The sequence below is a fragment of the Pseudochaenichthys georgianus genome, chromosome 5 (genome assembly GCF_902827115.2).
Source record: "Pseudochaenichthys georgianus chromosome 5, fPseGeo1.2, whole genome shotgun sequence".
Classification (NCBI taxonomy): Eukaryota; Metazoa; Chordata; class Actinopteri; order Perciformes; family Channichthyidae; genus Pseudochaenichthys; species Pseudochaenichthys georgianus.
The window spans coordinates 5,843,491-5,863,878 of record NC_047507.1 but is presented as its reverse complement, the minus strand read 5'-3'; the positions used below and the strand labels follow the sequence as shown (position 1 = coordinate 5,863,878).

The 20,388-nt window shown below is 41.3% G+C and overlaps 1 protein-coding gene across 6 annotated transcripts in view; it reads right to left on the bottom strand.

Annotated features, from left to right (window-relative positions):
* The window catches only part of frmd4ba (FERM domain containing 4Ba), a 62,964-nt gene that overhangs the window by 21,278 nt on the left and 21,298 nt on the right, over nucleotides 1-20,388 (bottom strand). For 3 of the 6 annotated variants that reach the window (XR_004552124.2, XM_034082465.2, XM_034082466.2), the window contains exons 1-9: nucleotides 15,338-15,660; nucleotides 11,172-11,237; nucleotides 10,290-10,384; nucleotides 10,015-10,107; nucleotides 9,661-9,745; nucleotides 8,348-8,404; nucleotides 7,944-7,966; nucleotides 2,732-2,815; nucleotides 993-1,058 (exon numbers count right to left, since the gene is read on the bottom strand). Coding sequence is in view for 5 of the 6 variants with exons in the window: in XM_034082465.2 (XP_033938356.1) it covers nucleotides 993-1,058; nucleotides 2,732-2,815; nucleotides 7,944-7,966; nucleotides 8,348-8,404; nucleotides 9,661-9,745; nucleotides 10,015-10,107; nucleotides 10,290-10,384; nucleotides 11,172-11,237; nucleotides 15,338-15,499 (731 nt within the window). In the remaining variant the exon portion in view is untranslated. Of the gene's footprint in view, nucleotides 1-992; nucleotides 1,059-2,731; nucleotides 2,816-7,943; nucleotides 7,967-8,347; nucleotides 8,405-9,660; nucleotides 9,746-10,014; nucleotides 10,108-10,289; nucleotides 10,385-11,171; nucleotides 11,238-15,337; nucleotides 15,661-20,388 lie in introns of those variants that run through there. The other 3 variants (XM_034082467.2, XM_034082468.2, XM_034082469.1) reach the window with 2 other exon arrangements.

Below are 20,388 nucleotides of genomic sequence, written 5' to 3'. Positions count from 1 at the left end.
ATGAGAAAAAGATAAAACACATTTTGAATAATACCGTCATAACTCAAATGAAATCTGGTTTGCATTGTAATCAGTGTTTCCGCCAGACCAGGGCTGAGAGGGCGTCCACCCCGAGAGCTGGGGGAGGGGGGCCGTGTGACGTCACGTCTGAATTTTGAGTTGAGCCGTCCCTTATAGATACTATCTCTTTACGCATCAGTGAAGGGAACTCCAGCTCTTCTTAGTGAGCCGGATCAATTGGCTCGGCTCACGAAGAAGAGCCGTCTCTTTCGGCTCCTAAACAGTTTACCACGGAGCCTCAGTTTCGCCGCTGCGAGGCTCCGGCGCAGTTCACGCGCATGCCCCACTAGCGCCCCCCCGTCAAGGCTCAACGGCAGTACACTTTCCGTCACAGGAACACGCTTTGCTGGCGGCGAACAGAATCCCACCAGACTCCTTCGCCCCTCCCACAGAGGGATGTCCTTTTTGGCATTCCAAGCAATAAAAACTCGATCTTCTCTCGAATTATTTATTTTTTTGGACGCCCTCGGCTCGAGTTCAGGGCGTTCCGAGCTGAAAAAATGACGGCAAGACGCCCCAACACTGCCACTCTGCTTGTATATAACATGTAGTGATCTAATAGAGGAGAAAATGAAGTTCATCTCCGGATGGTGGGAACATTGACTCCTGTAGAATTCATAAAGAGTAACCGATTGCTTTTGGTTACACTCCTATCAATTAAAACTGTCAATGTTGCTAAGAACAAATAAAACAAAAGCAAACCAAATAACATCACACAGCCTAGATATGAAGCGGGGGAAACACAACAAGCCAAGGCGGGCCTGCTGCCCACTTTAAGAGCCCCTCTAATTAATAGCACATTCTGGCATGGTGACAGTCAGCCACCTCTCACAACAACAGACACAACACTGCAGACACCAGGGGTTAAGGGGGGGGGGGGGGGGCATCAGAAGCAGTAGTGCGTAACACAAGTCAGTCACTGTTGAACTTACTGCACAATGGCTTGTCCTCTGGTCAGTCCCTTCAGCTTCTTGTAATGTTCGATCACTGTGTCCTCGCTGCAAATGGAAAGATGAAAACCCCATTGAGTGTTACACATTCCAGCCCACAGAGGGGTTGTGAGTGGGCTCTTCCCTTGACACACATTCTGCCTGCTCATGCAGTAAATGCAGTCTGGCCTACTTGCCAGCTGATAGCTCTCATCTAACTTCTCCTGCATAACGCATCCCATTTACTTCCCACTCTAATCATCCCTTTTTAATAGAGGAGAGAGACTGCAGAACTCGGCCGAGGCTTAGTGGACGGACAGAGACAACAGAGAGGTGTTTTCATGTGCTCACCAATGCTTGTGATTTTAATTTGTGTATTAAACTGAGCCTGCAGCAGCCTCACGTGACCGGTGAGCAGAAGAGGGGGGGGGCAACAACAGCAGTGTGGATTGAACAGACAGATAGGAATCCTTTAGATAGCCAGTGGCTGTCAGCACCTCCCGAGCACTCGCAGGGCTAATGTGCAAACGTAATTAACGCGACCCGGGCTTTAATTAGTCACCTCATCAGAGAGGAAACCGTCTGCCAAGTCTCGGGATGGTCTAGTTGGCACGGCAACACCCAAAATGGTTCTTCTGGGGAAATAAAGGCCTTTTTACAACCAGGTGGTCCTGACCACTGAGGTGAGTCGACCGCATCTTGTAGGGGCTTTACAATTTATCAGAGGTGTCAAAGAGGAACTGGTGCCTGGGCGACGTGGCACAAGCCTCGTCTTAAGGTTGAATGTTGATATGAGTCTTTGCTGTAGAAGATTAATTCCTTTATCTTTTTACTTCAACAAGCAATTTGTTGCATTTTAGAAGAACACTAATAAGCAGCATATTGACGTTCATCTGCACACCTTGACATATGGGAGGTGATCAGGAGAGGACTCGTGGTCCACTTGGGTTACAAAGATGAAATGTTATGGCAACAAATGAGATTGTATGAGTCGTTATCATTTTGTAGAACAGCCAGAGTAGCGGGATAAGGGGAGGTGGAGTCGCCGCCTGCTCTTATCCGTTTCTGTATACATTTGGATCTGAATGATAGCGTCTTCATGTTAAGGTGACTCGAACCTTTTAGAAGAAGTAGGACACAAAAAAACACAACTGAAAACTTGTTGCGAGAAATGATGTAATCGCATTATTAAACAAAGTTAGGGGAATGTAGGTCAATTGAGACAAAGCCAGTGTTTCCCCTAGGTTTACTGCTTTGGGGGGGGTGCTGCCTGAGCGGGGGGGGGGGGGGGGGGGGAGCTGTGGATTATTGTTATTGATTAATGCATCAGTGTTTCTTAGGGTCAATAACTCACAACTTAAAATGAAAGCGTTTAGTTTATTTAATAAGAGAGCACATGTCCAATGTGAAAAGTGACAGTAGATATAGATTAGTTGCTATTTGGTGCTATATATATTTTTTTTTAAACACCTTGAATGTCAGGGCAATGGTAGGGGAAACACTGAAAGCACTTCCAATGGTGTGGCTTATTTGAAGCAAACGTACGGCATTGCATTTCTGTTGTTGTTCCTGGTTTATTCTTGCACTTGTTGTAAGTCGCTTTGGATCAAAACATCAGCTGAATGAAATGTACTGTAGTGGTAACCGAATTCTATATTTGTCCTCACTTTGTGTAGCCATAGAACCTTCTGGAGAAAAGACTGATATTGGTTAAAATAAACATATCAACCGCCATAACTCACCAGTAATTGAGGGACGGGTGCTCCTGCAACACTCTGGTGGGCAGAACTGGGATCTGCTTCAGGTGAGATCTGGCAGCCTCGGCACTGGAAAACAAGCGTACACAGCTTGAATACAGAACATGTATTCATTCATAATAACAAGGGTCCTTTATAGTTACACATCTATGCTTTGGATACGAGAGAGAGCAAAGCACCAACATGACACTGTTGATTGATGAGAGACAAGTTATCACTGTCCAATGACTAACTCGACACATCCTTTACACAAAGTCAGTCGTTATGTTCTGAAAAACAGAAACAAATATGTCCCAAAACGTAAAGCACTACGTCGTCGTTGTTTCACTGCCGGTTGCTCCATACCAACATGTGGACCTTAAGGAAAGGGAGATATATTAACACAAGTATATCAACCTCAAAGTCTGAAGCTGTACAAAGAACCTTTCTCCACGTGTTTGTACTTTCACAATGTGGTTTGAATTTCTATCTTAAGGCCTGGCAGCAATAAGTCATGTTCGCAAACCTTTAGAAAAGGTGCAGTGGCAGGATTATATGTTCATCTTTCTTATCTATAAAAATGTGTACTGCTTGCCAAAACTAAGCTCGAGTTTCATTCATGTCTTGCCAGATTTCATTTACAAAGCCCACGTAGATGCTTTAAGCCGTACAGAGCCCTTTAAGGGACTTGGCAAAACATGTTTTAAAAAACACCAAAAGCCCATTTCATGCAGGTTCTCAACAGTCATGCACACGCAGGTAAACCACTTCATATTGATTGACTTGCACAGATAAGCTAATGATCCCACGGCAGAAGCAACAGGTTTGTTTAACCAACGAGCCAAACATGTTGAGAAAAAGGCTTCAAGTTAAAAAGAGAAAACAAACCAGCCGTGTTATCTGTACGGACAAACTGTGGAGTTTGTTACTGTCAAGGTCTACGATAGTGAACTATGAGTCACTCCAACATCATGTGGGAGGGAGGTCGAGGTCTACAGTTTCTCTGGACAAAAAGGGCTCTGGCTTTGAGGGCCAGTCCACTAGAGAACTGAACAAAAGCCATTCACAAGCACTTGGCAGCCTCTCCCCGTGGGGAAAGTATTGTACGAGCACCGGTGCTGCTGCAAAACAGCCCGCGGCCTCCGAGACAGAAGTCCAAATGTGTAGGTCAACGATCAATGATATACAATATTAGAACATCCCCAAGGGTTGTGTCAGCTAGAACAATAGAGTGGGGCGGGGATGACAGATTTTTGTCGAGCAACCTGGAAGTTAGCGTCGCAAAGGGCTCCCTCTACAAAAATAATTGGGATTTTTCCATTGGATTTTGGTTTCTTAAGCAAAAAACAGAAGGTCTTTGGATACTTGATGCTTTGTTCAGCAGGATTATCTCCACAGTGTAATACCACTAGAATTGTTGAAGACCAAATGCAATCGCAAAAGTTCGAAAGCTAACAATAGCCTAAAAACAAAGCACATTAGTCGTACTGTATGGCTGCACATCACCACCGGCAGGCTAAAGGTGGATACTGCTTGGCGTTAAGTATCATTGGTCACTTGTTAGTCACTGCTGTCATTATTAACTTATATATTTTATGTTGTAGAAACATTTCAAGTGAATGCTTCAGCTTGTACTAAACAGTCTATATCACGAAAATCGTAAAAAAAAAAACTGTTGAATTCAAGTGTGTTAAAATGCTAACTCATTTCCAGGTGTGACGACTCAGTCCTGCACCGCTCTAAAGCCAACATAACAATCAGTTGATTCTAGGACAATGGCCATTTGACCTTGGACATCCATTTGTGCCTCCTTCTTTAACAGATGATTGGAGTTTAACAGCCGCTGACATGGGGGGACATGGCCATGATGATCCAGTTATGCGAACCAGCTTACTAAACAAAAACACGGGCACTTGAATCACTCTTCCCTGTAGCTACCTCTCCTAGGTTGACTGAGTTCTGCTGGCACGGCACTTCGCTGTGTGTTTGATGGCATACATTTTATGGGGAGCTGGGGCCTGGTGTTGTCGGGGTGATCTACTCCACAGCCGCGCTGCCCCGTCAGCAATCTGGAATTCATTACTACGTCTGTTATCTCTCCACAGCCTGCAGCGCGGGGGCAATTCCTACACCCGGTGCAGCCCAGCCCAGCGTACCCAGCGTGGGGAGAGATAATACTCATGTGTCAGCTATTCCACTGCGCTGAGACTGTGTGGAGGGAACACAATGAGAGGGCCTGTTGCTGTGAACGAACCACTAACTACAGGCTGCACCTGCAAATAGAACTAAGCACTAAAACTGTCTGGGTGTAATATTCTTTCCGTGGATAAGATTCAAACACAAATGATATTGTGTTAATCAAAATTGTATGGCAGTTATTTATACAATATGTTATTTTCTGCCGGGAGGGATCTCTTAATCAAAAGCATAACAAAAGACAGGGTTTGCTGGTATTGGGAAGTAGCGTGAGATCCTGGGAGTTTGACATTGAAGTCAAGATATCCCAGTTGTTGCATCATCCGTTGTTCGGGGGGGTTTAACCAGATTATTTTACCATAACAAACGGTCCAGGTCACACGGTTAAAAACTGTAACTTATACACTCAAATATTTACACACTTAACTATTGAAAATGTGGCTTAATACTGGATAAAAGGGTGACAACAAAAACAACACAGAAAAGGACTTTTAACCTCGATTACATTGACAGAATTCGCTGGGTTTGAAAATGATTAAATAAATGTGGGATAATGTGAGTAATCAACATATATAACATGCCTTTAAAGCTAAGTTTGGTCATATTTTAGAAACACTTGTTATAATTTGTTGAAATACTCTTAACATGCAGACAGCAATAAATAAATAAATAACTTTGACAATTTCTGTTGGAAAAAAAGACAAAAACCTGGGCTGACCTGCCTGGTCAGCGCTCTTACATATGACTGCAGTGATACCAGGTGTTTGTCCTAAGCGGTACTCACAGCAGCCATGGTCATTGTTTGCATTCATTATGGTTATTTTTGGGGAGTGGCGTTAGAGGGAGGCCTCAAGAGACGGGCACTCAGTGGTGCCAACTTGGTGACTTTGTCGCAAGATTAAGCACCTTATGGAAATAGTACTGCTAACTACTTTTGTTTAAAAAAAAAAAGAAGAGTGGTTTCCGATTTGAATAATTAAAAAAAAAATCCGATTTCAATAATTAAAAAAATCTATCTTACTGTTTTTAGCTTCTTCCATGTTACCTTCCCAAGCTGTAATATACAGTGGTGTATGTGGTACTGTCTGTACCTCTTAAACTGCTAAAGACAGAGTTAAGGACATGATCTATAGAGTGATTTCCTGCCGTTTTCTACAATCCCTTTAACCAACCTCTTGAGAGCAGTTGGAACTTGTTGCAGTCAGCTATGGATTACCCCTCCACGTGGTGTGAATCAGTACGGTAAGAACTAAATGCAATGCAAAACTGACATAGCAAAAGAAATTGGAAACCCGATGGTGCATTCATTCAATGCACAGCAGGGGGTTGGTCCACACCGCCTCGACAACAGTGAGTCCTCCTGACGCCAGGTTGTCTGCCATTGGACAGTGGGTCTGGCTCATCCCTCTTAAGGCAGCTGGCTGGAGGAGGAGGAGGTCTCCCTAACTCCTCCACAGCTAATCTCGCAGCTCCAGGGCCCTTTTGCTCATACAGTGCAGAGACATTTATATAATATGCTTTATGAGGGGAATTACAGGGCGTGTACTCTTAGAGAAGAAGGTATAAAGCACAGTAATGAAACACTGCTTCAGGACAGCAGGGGATGCAGCACTTCGATAGAATAGTGCTAGATTTGTGTGCTCCAATCAAGTGAGAGAAGAGAAGTTTGAGGTAAACAACTTAACTGTTTTATTAAATGTGTCACAGCCTAACGTCTAAATCAGAATGTGCAGGAGAAAGTAGTATCTGTGCAAAGAAAGATATTTTGGAGACACTCCTATTCTCGTTGATTCTTCCAGATTTGTTGGCAGGTCGTCTTTTACTGTGCTTTCAGATTCAGTACAAAGTGCAGCCCATCCCCACTCCCACATGAGATGAAAGTGCAGACCACACACGGCACTTCACACTGAAGTAGTTTGTAATCAAAACACTGAGGAGGCATAAATCTGCACCAATGACGAATAATGAACATTTATCAGGTCAATCATGCCTGTGTAGATAATGGGGCGCTTTAAGAGCTTGAGAAAGTGCAGCCAAGTTTTTTGGAACAGAACAAAGGCAATGATTTTGACAAGGGCTCAAACTGCATTTTCAGCATTGCTTGTATCGCCATACAAACAGTACACGTGCAATTCCTTACAGAGCACACATCTTTGTTTTAACATAATGGACAGGGAGGCCTTTAGAGGCGCCGCTCTGGGACAACACACAGGTTGTGCAGCTTAGTCACTCACTCAAAGTGCTTTTTTCCAACTTATCACAGCCAATGCCCTTCACTCCTACGGCTGACAAAAAAACAACACACCTTATCAGCAGGTCAAGCCTCTGAAAGCAAACTCCACGATGAAAACATGAGCAGAACAGACTATCTAAGTTTTGTACAGAGCCTCCCATCAGTGTCATGGCCCAAATCTTCTATACACAACGTCCATGCATTTGTACAAACTGTTTGTCAGCTCATATAACATATACTAGGAGATGACGCAATCACAACATATCAGAAAACCAACTTGTTGCAAGTGTAAACATATTGCATGCGCCAAAAGAACAGCCAAGAGATTTTAATAGACAATGTTTGGCAGCAAGCCAGCAGGGGGTTCAGGCCAATGTCACAAGAACAAACCAAGGAAATTATTAACTAAAGGAAGTATAGTATAAAACAAAAATCTAAAACGAGTCAAGTTGAACATTAACAGGCTATATACAGTCATCATTTGTACACTGAGCACTAACCAAACAACTTGACACACCAGGCCCTGCAACATTGAAACACACACTAAACTTTACAAATAGGTAACAGATGCCCGTGTTAACCAAAACAGCAACCATATCAACGTGTAAGTACATATAGCTTTTAAAATACTAATCTTTACATGTACAGGTGTTTTGTTTTAACTACTTTCAAGCCAATGTATCCTGAATTGCTCCCTCAAAACATGTTTTAAATGACAATACAGCTTTGCACGTTTCTACATTTATTTCGTTAAAAGCGTTTTAGGTTATACATTTGAAAACGTCTTACCTTGTGTATTCTCCTTTAGCCTCCTTAAAAAGAGGGAAATAATACAGTTAGTAAAAGCACTAAGGGAAAATGCAATACGTATTAATTGATTTAACGTAACTGTTATGCTAGTGTTAGCTACCTGAACCATCTGCTACAATAGTAACTTTACACGATAAAACATCAAAACATTTAGTTTTACCAAATGTTAATTTATCTAGTACTGGAGATAACACTAACTCAAAAAACTGGCACATTTAAAAGCACATTTTAATTATACAAGAGACAGTTTTTTAATAATAGCCCCAACCTAAGCACCCTCAGGAGAGACAACCGTTTTCAAATATTACCAACCGTCTCCACTCATGTTGTGGGTGAGTGACAAACATTTCAGTGCAGAAAGCCTGCGATAAACTCCTTCTTACCTGCAATGCGAATGCGGCTAACTTGAAAACATTTTCACTCTCCACTTCGATGGTCCCCTGTTGTAAAAAATGTTGAAAATTAACGGTGTCTTTTCGTAAAAACCATGCGCACACAAAGTGCAGCCCGTCCGAAACACTTGACTTGAAAATCCTCCTGTCCCGTACCTCGTCCCACCGTTACCGACCGAACCACTGCCGCACACACAATACAGTGTGTGTGGAACTATCCCTGAAGTGTGTTTACTGCTGTTCTGCAGCGCCTGGGTTAGCCTTAATTTTCTACAGGCGACAAAACACACACTGGTCCCCAGTAAGACTAGTCGAAGGTCCTGCCTGGAGCTACAGCCCCCTCTGTAAAGTGGTACGGTCTGAAAGCAGGTTCAACAGTCTCCGTCTCCCATGGTGACCAACCAGCTCTCCCCGCGAAAAAAAAGCTGCACTGCAACGTCTAATCATATGCTGCATTCAAGTGCTCCTCGTACGGTTCCAAATCCACATACAGCAACTACCTTCCTAGAACTGTATCGATATGGCTGGTACCACACTTTGTCCTTTATTTGAATTTTAGCCAACATTACACAAGTGACTGTATTACGTTACTTTTCTTACAGTCCGTTATAATATTGTGTGTTACCATACTAAAATATCGTTGTATTATTTCACTTTGAACTATGTTATCCAATTGTTGTGAGGAAACACTTGCTACAAGACTCAAGTGAGGATTTACTTTGCTTTAAAAGCTACAACATCTATTTAAATCAATCAAAACAAAAATACCCCACTTTATCCTGATAATAGCCTTAACCTGTAACTTTTCAAAACTCTGTAAGTGTTGAGAAATACATTTGAAGGAAATACTAACAGTTGCTGTACTTGCTGATCAAACAATAAAACAATTGCTTGCATGACCGTATGAATCATACATTTGCGTAAAAGTATGACATTTCAAACAGCACTTGAATGCAGCACTAAGAGCAACAGCAGTGTGCGTCAAGAGTTTCAAAAATGTAAATGTTGTGACATTACTGAGACACTTATTTTTTTCAATAAACAGTATGGTATGAATCATTTATATATAAACACAACAAAAATATCCAACATATTGATAATCTGACCATCAGCCCCAAGTTTAAAGAAATCTGTTGCCCATGAATCTGTAAATGAAGACATTTTTCCTTTCAATTGTTGGATTCTAGACATCTTATCATACTATCAACTAAGGTGTTTAATGATCTGGAACTGAAGGATATACAACATTGAATTACTAGGATATAAACATAAATATATGCTTAAATAATGCTTAAAACACTTACATTAGACACTAAAGATTTAGCGTTCAGGAAGAAGAGCTCCACTGTTGCGTTGTCTTTCAAGTAGGTGATTTTCTCAATGTAAAATCTGAGAAGAAATGTATAGGTCAATACATTTAGCATTTAATCAGAGACTTAATAGTAGTGAAAGAGTTTATCAATCACATAAAAAGCATGTGTAAACTGTTGCATCGGTGCCACCTGCTGGTCAGGACATGCCTTGGAGGCCATAAAGCTCTCAACACACAAATCATATTCTTCTTATTAGGCCTCTCCTTTCTTCGGTATAGGCTGACGTTACTAATAAAGCACAGCAGTATTCAACATTTGGCAAGCTTTTACAGTAAAAGCACTCACCTCACGAGGAATTTGAGTTCCAAAGGGCCCGAAGTCTTGGAGAAGTCATGATCGAGGACTTTACGATCCAGCTGGAGCCAGTTATTCTGACCCCTGTTCAGGGAAAAAGGAACAAATCATGTGTTGAAATACTGCTATCGTAAAGGCTTCTGTTAAAAAGGTTCTTAATCAACCAACCTCTTTCATTTAAAGAAAATGTACTGTATACAAAAACAAACACACACTGCTAAATGTTTTGTCTGTAAAAAGCCTGTAAGAGTAGGAAATGTACTTACGTGTCATCTATGTAGCTCAACCCAAAGTATTCCTTCTCCTTCAGGGTAAAATGTGAAGCCACCAAATCTAACAGCTCACGGGACAACAGCTTGGGCTGTAAAGTTTTGATTAAAAACAAAGACATTCAGTCAAGATTAGAGCTAAAACTAACAATTATCTTTCTAGATTAATTGATGAATCTTATGGTCTATAAATTGTCAGAAAATAGTGATAAATGTCCATCCTCTTTTCTTAAAGTCCAAAATGATGTCTTTATATATATGTATCTTGTTTTTCAAGTTCATTTATTCTTGCATTTTACTTGCACCATTGTGTCACCTTGTCTTTTTGTATGCCTTGATGTCTTAATTATTGTATTTTGCACTGTTGGAAGAGCCTAGGATTTAATATCTTCATTGCCAACAACTACGCTGTATTGTGTATATGAGCATAACACTTTTGAGCCTTTAAATATTTTGAATCCAAACCCCAAAGATAGTAAGTGTAATATGATAGAGAACAGAGAAAAGCAGGGCATCTTCCTATTTGACGGGCTAAAACAGCACTTTCTCCCATCTTGTATGAAAAATCACAAACGATTAATCTGTTATCAAAAAAATCGATGATTATTTCTTCTATAATGACTTATCAATTGGTCGACTAATTGATTTAGCTTTAGTGTAGATCATTATTAAACTAAGCGGTGTGTGAGACACAATTTGCCTCAATTTGACGAGGAATCTAAGCAAAATAGGAACCACAGGATATTCGATTAGGACTTCTTTACAATAATTAACTACAGACATAATTCAATCCTACAAAATGTCAGCGCATGACTATAATCTCACAGGTCTATGCAGCCTAGTTTGTGCCTGAAGAGGCGAGCAGAAAGTGTCCTCTACCTGAACCAGCAGCTCCAGCTTCCTGTCATCGAGGAGGTGAACCTGACACTGACGGCCCTCTGTCATCTGCAGGAGAAAACACACGAGACATGACAACACAGCCACTACACAAACACACTATCTCTCCACCTCTCCACTCAAAGCTGCTCTTCCACTATTTCAGCCCAGGGGATAACACATTTTTCTCTCGAGTGACTCACCTGAATGTCCTGTTTGCCTTTGTGCAGAATGAATAGGTAAAAGGAGCCACCACCATCCCAAATATCAAAGTAATTTGCCTAGATCCTCATCTTTATCAGTGTAAAGTGTATACAAGCTAGATATTTCAACCGTAAATCTTTATAGGTGCACCATGAATTATAAAAATACTCTGAGTTCCTCCACACATGTCTTTCTCTCCCACACGTCCTTCCTCTGCAACAACACCGGTCTAAAGAAAATCCCTAATGTCAAATTCCCAAAGACAATGAAGTGCCACTGCATAGTGTAATTGAATTGCAGCTGCATTGTCTAAGCTGATGAATGGCTTTAGGATTCATTCTGTTGCACTCAGCAGAACTGCCTTTCAATGCAGGATAAGGTTTACATATTGTGGGGATGGATAATAGTTATATTTCATTGTGTCAAACTTCTGCCAACGTTTAGTCTCATATTCTGTATTTAAACATTTTGTATTCCTGTGTCTGAATTCTGATGACATGGTGTTTGTATCATCTGCTGTTTGTAAATGGAATCTCTACTGTTTTGATTGTAAAGAAAGAGCTTTACACAGTGTATGTCTTATAGTGAATGGCTTAAATACAGAGGTCGTGAGAGGTCATGTTAGAAAAAAGAAATATGTTGATCTTTAATTAAAGGTGGGTTAGGTAATTCACTTCAGAAACACTTGTTATATTCCATGGAATGCTCTTAACATCCCGATAGCAATGAATACATTAAATGCTTTGACAATAAATACATAAAAAAATATCATCTGTGAAAAAATGTGGTTATGTTTTCTTTTGCCAAGATCGTTTTGTCTTTGTTTTTGTAATACTCATTTTGGCCACAGGAAGCTGAACATTTCATGTTTTAAAGGCTTCTTTAAAGAAGTCACATTAATTCAACATCAGGGGCAGTTCTAGGGGGGGCCAGGGGGGGCCAGTGCCCTCCTAACACTGACCTCTGACCCCCCTGTGGCCCCCCTAACAATGTTGCTGTAATGTGAGATTGTGCAGACACCCTTATGTAAAGTAGAGATGTAACTGTTCATTGCCTTTATTTTTATATAAATATGGTGTTAGTGCAAACATTGCACTATAACATAAGCTGAAGCTAACAGTAATAACTATAAGATCAATCTGAAATAAATAAGTGTACTGAAACAAATACCAATAACTGTATTGCATTGTTTTCTTATGCGCAATTACTTCATACTGTCTAGTTCTCTTTTTCGTCCTGCATTTATTGTGCCCCCCTCAGAAAATAACTGGCCCCCCAGTCAAATTGGTCTAGAACCGCCACTGTTCAACATAACTGGCTTACACAAAATATATACTTTGATATAGTGGAGTTAACGAAAAAGAGACAGCAGTGCATGCCAGAACCATTAAGTAAACCAAAAGCACCCATTTCCACCAGGACTGTTAGATCGCTTTTACAAACAAAAACTTATTTCATAAGAAAAGTATTGGGAAGATGCTTTATGATCATCTTCCTGGCAATAATCACTGTTATGTGCTTTTCTACATTGTTTCTTCATAATCTACTAATGGTTATTCCTGACCGTTTTCAACAGCTTCATTATGTTCAGTTACCATCTTAAATTGCAGCGACTTAATATTTTACAATGAATAGGCATTTTTTGTTTTAATCTTTAGTAACATGTGCTTGCCTCTTTATGTCGTATTTTAAGACTACTCTTTTTAGTACAGATTTCATGGAGAAGATGCAGATATATTCGATTACACTGTGAAACTTCTGAAATACCTCAAGCATTGAACTTAAATGACTATGTTTGTTGCCTGGCTGCTCTTTGCTACTCTTTTTTGTTCAGTTAAACACATGTGGCATCCAAGTGTTTGGCTCCTGTGTTGGAAAGTGACGGTCACGCTAGCGTCCAGCAAGAAGACGCCCTCTGGCTCCGAGTGTAAAACATCACTATTCTAGGACATTGTTCTGTGCACCACAACAGAGCTGTCGTTCCACTTTATACGGCTCAAGTTGCTTTTTCACTTAGTTGTTTTTCAACGCCCTCAAACACAGTGAGATTTTAGGGTCTGCGGCTCAAACTGTACTTCTTAACAAACGTTTTAATATGCAGTCACGCTAACTCGCTACCTTTTCATCTTAAGCCCCACATTTCACCACGATACCATCTCAGAGGTCCTTCAAAGGAAAGACTAACCCTGACCAATAAAAATAATAAAACAACTGAAGCTAACCTCAATATAAACCACACCTGGATTTAATGTATCATGACATGCAACATAACTCTGGCAACACATAGTTCAATCTGGGATTCATGATTGAATTAACCCTTTCATGAATTGTTGTGTCTGTCCAGGGCACAAGCCTTTCCCATTTATCAATGCTGCATTGTTGCAGGGCAATGACATCAAAACATAAATGGACAAAGGCCTTTAGTTAACAGTCAAGCCCACAGCCAGCCATTGAGTGTAAGATTTAACACTAAAATATATGCATGCTACTTCAAATCCAAGTGCTTTCACCTGAATGCTCAAGGACTTTTCACCTAGGATTTAGTGCATCTTGTGATGTAGATATATTGTAGAATATTCACAATTAACTTAACAACAAAGAACTGGCAACACTTCAAAGACAGTTTCTATATTTCAGAGGCTGACAGATCACTGCACTCAGTCCCAGAAGAGAGGACCTGAGCTTCAGAGGACCTGAGCTTCAGAGCGAGGTCCCAGATGTTAAAGGAAAGGTCATCACAGTGACAGGGAGGTCGTCCCCCTTAAGCTCTGTCATTACGGCCCTGATGGTGCCCCCTTCACATGACCCCCAGCCCACTGACCTGACCAGGATGAACTGGGGCCATCATGCATTTCTACTGCCTTATGAAGCAATAGGTAGACCTGGTTAAAAAGGTAATGAAGCTACAAAATGAATGTAGTGGTTGCATGTTAACGCATCTGTAATAACGATCCAGCAATATATAACACAAACAGGAGCCTTTCTGCACACTCAGTACTTTCACTTTCATTCTTGAAGGCAAGACCTAACTTTCTAAATCACTAAATTCTCATTCTGAAACGGGAAGAAGGGAAAACAGATAAAAGGGATCTGATATTTGTGCTTCTTCTTACACCTCATTTCAAGATAACACCAGAGATTCAAAGGGCTGTTCAAAGAGTTTCAGGTGTTGAATGTAGTTTTCACGGAAGAGATTTAGGGCCAGCCATCCGATATGGAGAATAACGTCTAATTTGTTGAAGCTAGTGGTTCAATTTGTTCTGCAAATTATCGACATTTCGACATAATCTCAAAGTAAAAAAATCCACACTTGTTTATTGTCCTTAGCCCATTCATTCGTTCATAGCATTTAAAGGGAACTGCAGATCCAAATAACTATCTTAATGTAAATGTTCTCAAGTGTCACCAGCTATTTTTAATTGATACTTTATCTTTGTATTTGTATCGGTAAATAATGGGGGTAAATATAGCTCATAGCCCCTAATACATTTTCACATAGCAATACACTCAGACAAAAAGAAAAATCAAATTAGAGAAACCTGACCATTTTCAAGTAGAGTTAACCCAACAGACAGCGTTCAGGTGTTCCAACAATGCATTTCAAAGACAACTTTCTCCTCATCAGCCAGACGGAGAGATCAAACGGCCGGTCATGCTGCTTTCTAATGACTGCCATATGCTGAGGGAGAGACCCTTGTTAAAACACAGGCTCTGTGACTCACCAAGAGCCTGTGTCTCCTCACATCCACACAATAAACACATGCATACACTAATGAGCCAGATGAGGATAAAGCACTGACTCAGATTATAAGTAATCCAATCCATAAAAGTTCAATTCAAGAGATTCATCTGGCACTCAGTAATGAATCCAACATGCAGCCAATAAAGCAAACAAATAAAAACCGCTGTATTCAAACTATTTATACAGAATATTTCCGCTGCCATGGCTCAAGGAGCTGTCATACCTGGTAGCATTTCCCAATCGTGAACCAGGCATCTAGGAAGCGCCTGCAGGGCATCAGCCCGCTGTTGTACCAGCTCCTCAGTGTCTGATGTGCCATGCTCCAGACAAGCTGACTGCCCGACGCCACCAGGTCTTCCATCCCACGTATGATGCGCACAGCCATGGTTTTAATGCCTTTTCCTACAGCTGCTGATGACGCCTCAGAACCGGGAGAAATGTGCAGACTACTTTGTTGTGCTCAAGCTGAAAGAAGCATGTACTCTGACACACACACAGTGTCCTTACTATGTTTCCCCGAGCTGATGTAATGTCAGTGAGAATCGGTGCTCTGGAGAGGCTGGAGCGGAGCAGCGTGCCTCAGGCTCAGTGCTGGGCCCCGGTCCAAAACACTGCCTCATACAGTGCAAGGGAGGGCAGGACAGAACCACGAGGCTCTCGTCTCCCCTCCACATAAACACATTTGTAAACAAACAGAAACAAACACAGACTGGCCACTCCAACTTTAAAATCACTTTCGAACACAGTAACATTGTGGTGAAAATGTTTTGTTTTTAGGCCATAAAATCAAGTTGCACCAAAATATGTTCCTTTATTTTTGCTCTACTAAGGGAACATGACCTCATCTTTTATTTTATTGTTTCATTTCAGCATGTATTGTCTAAAACAATGGGTGTGGGAATGGTCTTGTCGCTTTGCCTGGGCTGTGGGAGCAATTTCCTGAGGAGACCAGACATCTCCACCCAGTATATCGTGCAGGAACAGTTAACTAAATAATTGGTCCTGTTAGGATCAGCAGGGAGGGTAGAACTGACGGGGGAAAACAAAAAATGCAACTGCAGGAGAAAAGATCTGGGGAAGGCTTTGATGTTCGAATGTAGACTCACAACCAGACGTCTTTGCTTTGCACAGCTGCAGTTATTAAGCAACATGTGGCACACAGGCCGCACACCTGACTCAGATAAACAAGTCAGAGAACACTGAGAAAAGAGGAGATGGGGCAGCTCTCAGTGGAAACAATATCCTGCTGTGTGTTTATGTGACCCCAATTCTGAGAAAGCTTAAGTGTCCACAGACAAAATAGAAGGGTGCTATTGAAGACAATGAGCGTAATTGTCTGAGTGAATGTAGCCAAAAGGCTAGAGGCGTAGAGCTGTGATTTTTTATTAATATTTCTGACAATAATATAAATGAAAGTAACTATTACACACGGCATCTATTGCACGTCTGTCCGTCCTGGGAGAGGGATCCCTCCTCTGTTGCTCTCCCTGAGGTTTCTCCCATTTCTCCCTTTAAACTGGGTTTTCTTTGGAAGTTTTTCCTTATACGATGTGAGGGTCTAAGGACAGAGGGTCTAAGGACAGAGGGTCTGAGGACAGAGGGTCTAAGGACAGAGGGTGTCGTATTGTCATACTGATATTATGTACACACTGTGAAGACCACTGAGACAAATGTAACATTTGTGATATTGGGCTATATAAATAAACATTGATTGAATGATTGGTTGATATTAACCACATCAACCTTCACATACAGTTAGTTATCGTTTAAAAAACTTACCACATTGAAACTACGGAAGCCCTGAGAGGCAGGAGAGAAAACTAAATTGTTGACATCCATTTTTTATCTCTGTCTGTTCTTGTTATTATAATTTGTTTCTGTTTTTATGACCTAAGAACAGGTCAAATTAAGAGAATAACGTGTTTGTAATAGTCATTTCGGTCACAAAAGGCTGAAGTTCCACAGTGCCCATTTCACTAAATAGTAATGAAAACATTCATGCTTTCCTCCAGGACTGTTTTCAAACACAAGTTAATTGTGTGACACACACACACGTTATGAACCTTAGGTTTTAGATTGCATGGAGAAATTAAGGTTTATCTGAGAAAAACACAATTGCTTTTACTCCTATAGAGCATATCCGAGAAGATATGGGAACATTAAGGAACGTAGAAAGATTTGGTTTTACCTGATCTTAAATTAAAAACAGAGATAACTAAACAATTTAAAGAGGACCTATCATGCAAAATGCACTTTTGTACGTCTTTTATACATGAATATGTGTCCCTGGTGTTCTAGGGAACTCACCAAGTGTCAGAAAACACAACCCGCTCTATTTTCCTCCATACCCAAATCTCTAAAAAAAGGGGCTGCAACGGATCTGATAAAAACTGATCCAGATTTGAACAGTGTCCTGACGTCAGGACGGTGGCGCTACGGCTATTGGTCCAACTCTCCACCTATCAGGGGAATGAGAGGTTGGGCCACGGCCGGCCATTGCCGCTTGAAAGCGCTGGAGACGCTGTAGTACATATGCCAGGCCTGTAAGTGGCGCTGTAGTCTGCCACAAAAGCAGCGAAGAAGACTTCCCGCGCATGGTTGCCATGGTTGCCCTTCTGTTTATTCTCCGCTGTGGCTCTTTTTCTCCCACTGCTGTATTTCAATGCAATCCCTCCCCGTCGAGGCAAGCACTGTAATTCTCTCCGGTTAGTCCACCAGCAGATGACAAACACCCACCTCTCCGCCTCTTCCAAGGAACGAGGGGACCGTGTGGCAGAGTTTCAGTCAAGATGTCCGTTAAAGTTTAAATCTTCCGGACAAAATTAGAAAAGTGCCGGTCAAAGGTCTTCTTTGTTATTTATTGAGCTTTAAAACAAATGAATAACGACTCTATATAATAATATAATCAGGCCCCTGGCCAACTTGGGGCCCCAAGCGACATTGTGAGAGATAATTCCTGTTTATTATTATTATCAACATAGTTACTTTTTTATACAGTGAGGTAAATGGTAAATGTGCATGTATGTCGTTCAGTATGCGTTTACAGGTGAATACGTCTGCATTTCCTGCCAAATACTAGCCTCAAAAAGATTAAAATATAATTAATGCAAATAAACTACTACTAATAATAATCATAATCAATTCAATAATGTAAATACTATATTATTTTATTATAATATAGTTGTAATATAGTCAAGACAAAACATGTTTATGACATGCTCAAAAACTGATATTTCTTAAATCTGTATTCTAGTTCCCTCTGTCAGCAATGTATCAACAACTACACACACATGTCTACAGTATTTCTCTGTGTTGTGGTTGACATGATGATGACTGCAGGAGTTGAGGGGAGAGGCTGAGCGTCACCATGAAATGTGCAAATTGACATAAAAATGAATAAAAGGGGAAAAAATGCTCCATGTTTTCTGTTATGTAAGCCAACTAGACAGACAGACAGACATCACTCTTCCTCCTGTACATTAGCAGACAAGAGGCATCACATACTTGAATGAATGTTAAATAAAGAATGCTGGAAATAACTGCATCTCCATTAGCCTGTATGCTCTGCAGAGACTGCCTTCTTCATGTCGTGAATTGCAGCTGATGTTTTAATATGGCAATTGGCAATTTGACTTATACAACATTCGCAAGTTGTACATTTGACTTATACAATAACCCACCTTCGAGTGATGCTCTAGTTTCTTCATGTTTTGTTTTTTTCCCTCTTGGGCTGAAACTAGGCTTGTTTGAGACACATTGCGGCTCGCCTCGAAAGTAGACGAGAGTAGCCGATCGCAGCCGGGGGAGGTGTCAAAAAGCTCGTCTTAAGTCGGACAGCTCGGACTCGGAGTCGGCTTGACTGGCTGGGTTTGCAATGGCGGAAATTCCATTTTACCCACTGTAGACAAAGGTGATCTCCATTGCTTTATATAGGTTTGTTAATTCAGTCATGATGATGAACCACACCAGTGACTGGGTTCCATCATTAGAAATGCTCCTCCCTCTTAATGTTTGCAAAACTGATAGGTGACAGGCTACAAATGATCAGTCCCTTCAGATCCGCACACATGAAGCTTCATGAGCATGAATTGAACAGACCTGCTGCTGTGTTAATTCTTTAGCTGCCACTTTAAGCTTTATGATGTGTACAACATGGATGTAATTTGATTTAATCTTGCCATTTTAAATGATGTATTCAATAAATAAGGTTAAACCAAATCATTACAATAGATTTTATTTTAATGATTTGGTTTAACTTAAAGAGAAACTTTATTGTTATTGCACATATTACAGGTACTGAGACAACGAAATGCAGTTTAGCTTCTCAGGTGCAACAAGCAGTGAAGTGGAAAGTAATGTTCACAATCTACAGAATAACATATAGAATGAATTGAATGATGAATAAACAGTGAGGGGTATGAATACACTAGATATCAGCCTGTGAGCAGTATGAACAGTGTGTGTGAATATGCTAAGATATATAAAGTATGAAAACGGTAAGCAGTATAGTATAAAATATATAGATATTAATTTCATGATGATAAACATTGTGGAACAATGATGAAAAATGGGAATGGATGTGGCGACGTAAAACTGACACAAAACAACAACAAACGTTTGCCAGCCAATGGGAGAGCTTCATCAGCAGCACGTGGTAAAAACCACCAATGAGCGCTCAGCTCGAGATACCAGCGAGCCGTTTCCCATCAAGCATTTCGCTTCCGCAGCTCGTGGAGAGAAACTGCGCTAACTCGCCTCGCCTCGCTCTCAAGGCTGCGGGCGTCTTTGTCCCGCGAGATTTCAAAGTGGAGAACTGAGCGGAGAACTGCGCACAGCAGCTGAGGCCCTCTGGGCGGGGCCCCCTGCGCAAGGCGAGGCCCCATGCAGCCTGCGTGATTGGCCTGTAGGGAGGGGCGGCCCTGAGTATAATAAAACACGGAGGAGGGAGATCTATTTTTCTCCCCCTCTTCTGACTTGATCAGAGCACGCCCCCCTCTCCTGCAGGAGGGCGTGGTCGGCTGCAGCTCACATAATCTGCCCCCTGCAAAAACAGGGCTGGAGAACAGCAAATACAGCGAAATGAGGCATGGCTAAAATGCATGATCTGTTTGGTATTTTGAAAACAGAAAGGTATACATATACCTTATATAGGTATGGCCCTACAACATATCATTTAAATATAGCATGATAGGTGTCCTTTAAATTAGACTCAGGCAACACATGACCACAATTGTTTTTTCACACTGCCCTCTCAGGGCTTTCATACGCAACACT